Source organism: Anoplopoma fimbria, unplaced genomic scaffold, assembly GCF_027596085.1.
Source record: "Anoplopoma fimbria isolate UVic2021 breed Golden Eagle Sablefish unplaced genomic scaffold, Afim_UVic_2022 Un_contig_10617_pilon_pilon, whole genome shotgun sequence".
Classification (NCBI taxonomy): domain Eukaryota; kingdom Metazoa; phylum Chordata; class Actinopteri; order Perciformes; family Anoplopomatidae; genus Anoplopoma; species Anoplopoma fimbria.
Window position 1 is genome coordinate 1 of NW_026549687.1, and position 7,070 is coordinate 7,070.

At 38.5% G+C, this 7,070-nt stretch overlaps 1 protein-coding gene across 4 annotated transcripts; it reads left to right on the forward strand.

Annotated features, from left to right (window-relative positions):
- The first annotated feature begins 321 nt into the window (after positions 1 to 321).
- LOC129114870 (uncharacterized) lies at positions 322 to 3,599 on the forward strand. Of its 4 annotated transcripts, none has more exons than XM_054626755.1 (5): positions 322 to 467; positions 2,009 to 2,069; positions 2,232 to 2,283; positions 2,432 to 2,791; positions 2,997 to 3,599. In XM_054626755.1, the coding sequence occupies exons 3-5, from the start codon at positions 2,235 to 2,237 to the stop codon at positions 3,143 to 3,145; spliced, it is 558 nt and encodes a 185-aa protein (XP_054482730.1). In that variant the 5' UTR covers positions 322 to 467; positions 2,009 to 2,069; positions 2,232 to 2,234; the 3' UTR covers positions 3,146 to 3,599. The 4 variants fall into 4 exon arrangements, with proteins under 4 accessions (XP_054482730.1, XP_054482728.1, XP_054482729.1 ...); XM_054626756.1 differs by lacking the exon at positions 322 to 467 and adding an exon at positions 1,202 to 1,246; XM_054626753.1 differs by lacking the exon at positions 2,009 to 2,069 and having other exon boundaries at positions 2,229 to 2,283.
- The last annotated feature ends 3,471 nt before the right edge of the window (positions 3,600 to 7,070 follow it).

A 7,070-nucleotide genomic window follows, 5' to 3' on the forward strand; every position in this document is an offset into this window, starting at 1 on the left:
TCATGTGCATGAATGTTTCTTTTAACAATGTAATAAAACCATTATTTCAATAAAGTGAACAGAGATTTCAGGTCTTTCTAGATAGTTCTTGAATGCAGCACAAGCCAGTTTCCTCTTTTATGACGTCACCACACACAGTTAGATGAGGAGGAGGTTTCCCCTCTAGAGTAAGACTTGATCAAATGTAATTGGCTGAGAGAGAAACAAGGGAGGTGTGTCACATTCTTTAAGCCAATGGAAACTCTCATTCAGCGGTGACTGTTTACTGATGAGCAGAAAGGAAGGATGCAACTTGAGGGAGCAAACCAGAAAACAGCCTACATCAGTCACACATACTATAATATATGGTCCTAATGTGTCGTTTGCTATTTAGTTTATTCCTCTAACGCGTCAGAATGATGTGAAGAACCAAAGGAGGTTAAATGGTGAGAAGACTTCAGTGTTTTACACGAGTGAAGAAGAACAAGGTAAGTTATGAAAGTCCTTCATGTTGGTGTCATCATCATTTGAATTGTGTCCATGTTTATGATGAGAGGATTGGTGTATTAGACAAGATGTTTACAGGTAATAACGTGGTCGCTTCGTTCAGTAAGGAGACAATTCAACAAAAACGATGCGGTTCATTGAAGACCAATCAGACTGATGAATAAAAAACATCTGTATCATTTAGTAAAGTGTCATCTTAAACAATAACATGAGGTTGTGTGTGCTCACTGTTTGGTGTTTGTTATGAATGTTGGTACAAAGATGTTCATAACGTGCCTGATAGATGACAATAATAAGCCTTCAGTGTAGGAGGAAATAAAGATTTACAGAGTTGAAGTTAAGTTAGCAGGTTGTTCTCACGTGCATAAATACTTATTTTAAAAATGTAATAAAAGCATTATTTCAATAAAGTGAACACAATATTATCATATTCAGAATAAATCCACAAAACAACAGATACTAATTTATAGCATCTGTAGTGGAAGTTAAAACTTGTTCAGAACAAACGTTGCCTCATGACTTTTCTCTGAGAGACGAAGTCTGAGTTTCTATAAATAGAGCAACAAGAACTGCAGCTTCCAAGAAGTGAAGACATGCTGCACAAATGATGAGGGAGTCCTTCTGTTGGTCACAGCTTGAGTTAAATGTACGAGCTCCACCTCCATCATAAGTTAAAGAACAGACATGTGGATCAACAGTCTCTGAAACATGAAGCACTCTCTCGTCTCTCTGTTTAATCCTTTGACTGAAGACATTCAAGGTGACGTATTCATATATTCATCTTCAGATAGTGTATTTGTTCATGTATTTATCTCGTTTCTTCACTCAGAGTTTATATTTGTATCAATAACTGATGTCTCATGTTTGCAACCAGAAAACATGTTTTATCAGTTTTATTCTTTAAAAAGTAACACTCATAATAAATATATTTAGAAAAGTAACAGTTAAAATAACCTTTACTGGTTCTTAGAGGAGAAAGGAGCATCAGTGGAGTTAGTAGAGTCACAAAGTCTATGTTAACAGTGCAAACCTGACTGATGATATGATAAAGTAATACTCTGTGTTTGTCTCATGCAATACAAATATTATAGAGAATATAATGCCAGAATCTGTGAAATATATTAGGATATTATACATTTAAATTTCAGTTAAGGTTCACGTTACTCATTTCTGAATTGAAGACACCACAGAAGAAAAAGGAAGTGTCCTCCTTCAACATTCTCACACACGGTTTAAAGTCTCAATGAAACACTAGACTGTAGCTCCGTCTTCATTCAACTGAATAAATACATGTTTAGGTGAATGAGTACAATGAGAAAGAGAGAGAGAGAGAGAGAGAGAGAGATGTTCATGGAGGCCACTATGAGTGATGGATGTGACACACTGATGGTCAAACAGCACCGTTGTTCCTGAGCTGCTTCATGAAGGAGTTGATATGAAGTGGCTGCACTTAACAATGAAGTGTCTCTGTGTCAGTTCCTGAACTTTCTCTCATATTTACATCGACTTCTTTGTTTTCCAGGTTGCCTCTTGCTGAGAAGTTTTATTGAGATGCAGATCTTTAGAGACTGAAGACGCACAAGGTAAAATAAAGGAGACTGCAGCTCAGTAATGAAAACCTAGATCCTGATGATGTTTACTGTTCATGGTGGAGAGTTTAACCTCTGGTGTCATCTGGTGACATAAAGAGATTTTTTTTCATCTAACATCTGAGTTTTGATGTGATGTGTTTCTGACTCAAGCAGAAGATGATCTTCTGGATCCTGCTGCTCTTCATCCTGACCTCCTCTTCCTCTGGTTAGTTAACTTATTTTTACTTTATTTGTAAAGCTCTGAATCATCTCTAAACACTCCACAGAAACATCTAGAGATGGAGTTTAAAGGCTCACATGTTAAAGCCGTCAGTTTGTCTGCTCCTCACTCTCCCTCTGTGTCTCCTCAACAGGATCATTTGTAGTGAATGTGACACAGAGCTCCTATCAGGCAGAGGAGAACCACAACATCTCACTGGAATGGACGTTCACCACCAACACTCAACGCTCCACAAATGTAATTCATACCCTCTGTCAACTGTTCACTGATGTCAGACAGTCAGTCCTGTTTCACATACTTGATGGTGTGGAGGTTCCAGAGTCTCAGGATGAACAGTTTGCAGGACGAGTCCAGTGGGACAAAGACGTCCTCAGAGAAGGACGACTCAGACTTCATGTGTCCAGACTCAGGACTGCTGACTCGGGTCTGTACCTGTGTGACGTGTTCACAAGATATGGGGCGAACTCTAGACAATGTCACCTCAATGTCACTGGTAGGTGGATTCAGAAGAACTTTTTCAACACGTTCAATTCAGCAGATTTATTCCTAAATAATAACCTGTGAAAAAAAAGTACTTTCTTATTGCAGTATCTGGGAAATATAGTTACAACTTCATCTGTTGTTGCCATTTCTTTTTCCTGTTAATTAAATGTTTTTTCTTCACATTAATGAAACAGATGTATTTGGTCTCTTTGCAGCAGAGAGGGATCGGCCTGAACCTGAGACACAAAGCGCAACAAATCCGAGAAGAGATCCTTCACCAACAGAAAGTCGAGCACAACCAGAGAGTCGGGGAAGGATCGGACTCTACTGTGTACTGGGACTGACAGCAGCTGTACTGGTTTAGTTTACACTTGTTTTCTGCATTGTTAACAATATTTCTACTTGACAAAACCAAACAAACAGCCATTATTAAGCCTTTAGGTGTTTGCACTAAAAGATCCTGATGTGGACTTCAGTCAGTCTGAGACACATCTGGATCTGTGTATGACACATGTGTATGTCTGTGGATTAACAGCAGCATAAAGTTATGAACAGAAATAGGGACAAATATGAGATTCACTGACAACATTACTATAAACATACAGTGTTATTTAATAATCACAAAGTTTATGAAGGAGCACATTTAAGTGAATAAGTGATATCACAATGATGTCAGCTAATTAGCCAAGTAGCTGAGTCTAGTAGCACCACAATGCAAAGACTCATGGGAACTAACAAGATGCCACTTTTAAATTGAATTGCAAATGTTCTGTGCAATTGTGTGGTAGCCTCTGTCTCAGTGTATGAATGTATGTGAATGACGTCATTTAGTGTATACAAAAGGGTAGACTCGTTCAAATGTATAGGAATGTGGTTTGATGCCAGAATCACCTGGAATACACATATTGATAAAATAGTAAATAAGTGTAAAAAGGTTTTAAACGTAATGAGATGCTTGGTGGGAACAGAGTGGGGAGCTGACAGGTCTGCTCTGAAAGCTATATATATAGATATAGGTAGTTCTCCAATCAAAGGGTCGGTGGTTCGATACCCGGCTTCGGCAGCCGATGTCGATCGGTGTGGACTGGATGTTGTATGAATGTTAGTTAGAGTCTGATGGTGGCACCTTGCATGGTAGCCTGTCATCAGTGTGTGAATGGGTGAATGATATGTAATATACTACTGACTGTAAGTCGCTTTGGATAAAAGCGTCTGCTAAATGACTGTAATGTAATGTAATGAAATATATATAGGTTTGATAAGATCAGTCCTAGACTATGGATGTGTGGCATATAGGTCAGCATCAAAAACCTTGTGGGGAAAACTAGATGCAATACAAGCTCAAGCATTAGGGATATGTTGTGGGGCTTTTAAAACAACATCTGTAACCTGCAGGTCGAAATGGGGGAAATGCCGTTGGAGTTGAGAAGACAGCAGATCATGATGACATATTGGGTCAATTTACAAGGACATAGTAACCATCCAACAATAAGTCTGAGAGCTTTGGACGGGTTGTTAAGAAGAAGGCTGGTGAATTGGGTGTACTGGATAGGAGTTATTCTCCAACTGTGCTTCTGACAGGTATTCCTTCTTGGTTATTGCCACAGCCAAACATTCATCTAGGCCTCCTTGAAATGAGAAGAGATGAACGTGGGGGAAATTGTAAGATCTTCAAGTCGTACATCAGAAGGAATTACTACACTTATTTACAGATTCATACAGATGGCTCTAAAGACCCTCAGACTGGTAGAACAGCAGCAGCAGTCGTAATCCCAGAATTCAATGTTGTGTATGGGAAGAGACTTAATGATGATGGATCTGTGTTTGCATGTGAGATGATGGCCATAGTTATTGCCTTACAATGGGGAGAGGACATCAGGCCAGAAAGAGTGCTAACTGCATCACATTCATGTGCAGTATTAATGAGTTTGAAACGTTGCCACTCCAGGAGTAGAGAGGATGTAATGGATGAAATACTACAATCACCGTGTAAGAGCCATTTTGTCATTGTTTTGTTTGTAAAACTTCCCACCACTTGGGGCGCAGTGCCGCTCTCTATTAGGCAGGAGGTCAGTATAATCAGTGAGGGTTACCTGAGGCAGGTGCTGCTGAAATGAGAAGGCAAATAGTTTTTGACCGTGCAATACTGAAGGGAGGATGAACGGTATGATTTATTCTGACTGTGACTCAGCAAAGAAACTTATGACAGAGAAACTGGCTGTGCTCTGTATGTTTGATGAAAGGACAACGTTGGTTTTCTGCTGATAGATTTCTGCTGACATATTTGAATATGTGTAACTGACTATGGATGAAAAAAAGACTCTTAACTGAGACAGAGACTCCGGTTGATGCAGGTGATATGGACTACTCTGTAAAAAAGAGGACTGTTAAATTGACTGAAAAAGCTCATATGGAAAAAATGATCAACCTGCTAAAAGAAAGAGGTGAAATTTCAAAGAGATAATTGTTGATATGATGGGTGATATAAACTATGCTAAAGAGGTAAAAAGTACATCTGAAAAATTCAATGTTCTTTGTGTTGAAGCAAAGGTAAAACATGAAACTTTGATGGAGTTGATACCTGAAGATGAGGTGGAAAAGCATGAAATGTGGTAAAAAGTGAAAATGCTTAATATCAATGACTTTATTGCTGATGTAAACAAATGGTTTTTTTTTTGCAATAAAAGTTCACTCAATGCTGAAAGTGTCAATGTTCATAATGATGGGGTTTATGGAGCCTCAGGACAGCATTTCAAATGTTGAATCTAATGCTTACAGCAAATGCTCAGGTATAAAAGGTAATGTCTCAAAAAGCAGCAAGTCTACAACATCATCTGCAGAAAAGGCTGCACTCATGGCACGTGCTGCAGCACTACACACAAAAACATGCTTTGGAGGAGCAAGAGGAGCAATTAAGGAGGAAAAAGGAGCAACTTGAAATTGACACTGAAATAGCATCAACGGCAAAACTAGCGGTGTTGAAGGCCTCGTGTCATGGAAGCGTTTCAAATGCACATTCGGATGGAATCCTGTTTAAAAAAAGGAGCATCACTCAATCCTCATGCTGAACAATATAACACACAGCAAAAAGAATCAACAGAAATATTCATTCTTTTGGTTATTTTTAACAAAACAAGTGAAGACATGCTGCACAAATGATGAGGGAGTCCTTCTGTTGGTCACAGCTTGAGTTAACAACAACAAACAGTAGATATGATCGAGGCGTTCAAAGTTTCTCTTTCGTGTCGTAACTCGTAAATATTCTTGTTTCTGAGAAGAATTCAGACACACAAACTGGAGAACTGCAGCTCTTCACACCACTGAAGACGAACAAGGTAATGTGTGAATATCTCATGATGTGTTTACTGTCCTCCCGTTGGATTCAAGGACATAACGCACAAACTGAACACACTGTGATCTGTGGAGCCTCAAACACTGGCTCTAGTTAGGGACAGATGTTTTTTCAGCCGTACTTTTTTGCATGCAAAACCAAAACACAAGATCACGTGGGATGAACCAACGTTAAACCGCCAACAGACCACGAGCTCCTCCTCTATAAAGTAAAAAAACATGTGGATCAGACATGTGGATCAAAAAACGCACGAACATAACTGAAGAAGTCTCTGAAACATTAAACACTTCCTCGTCTCTCTGTTTAATCCTTTGACTGAAGACATTCAAGATGGCGTATTCATATATTCATCTTAATTTACTGTATTTGTTCATGTATTTATCTCGTTTCTTCACTCAGAGTTTATATTTGTATCAATAACCGATGTCTCATGTTTGCAACAGGAAAACACGTTTTATCAGTTTTATTTATTAAAAGTAACAGTTAAAATAACCTTTACTGGTTCTTAGAGGAGAAAGGAGCATCAGTGGAGTTAGTAGAGTCACAAAGTCTATGTTAACAGTGCAAACCTGACTGATGATATGATAAAGTAATACTCTGTGTTTGTCTCATGCAATACAAATATTATAGAGAATATAATGCCAGAATCTGTGAAATATGTTACGATATTATTAATTAAAATTTCAGTTTTGTTGGTTCATGTTACTCATTTCTGAATGTATGAGCAGAGAGAACAAGAAAAGGACACTGCAGCTCAGTGAAACCACACCTACTAGATCCTCATGTCCTGTTCATGGTGGAGAGTTTAACCTCTGGTGTCATCTGGTGACATAAAGTGATTTTCTCATTTTACCGTAAATGTTTGATATCTTCATCTAACATCTGAGTTTTGATGTGATGTTTCTGACTCAAGCAGGTAAAAGGTCTTTATTAAGCA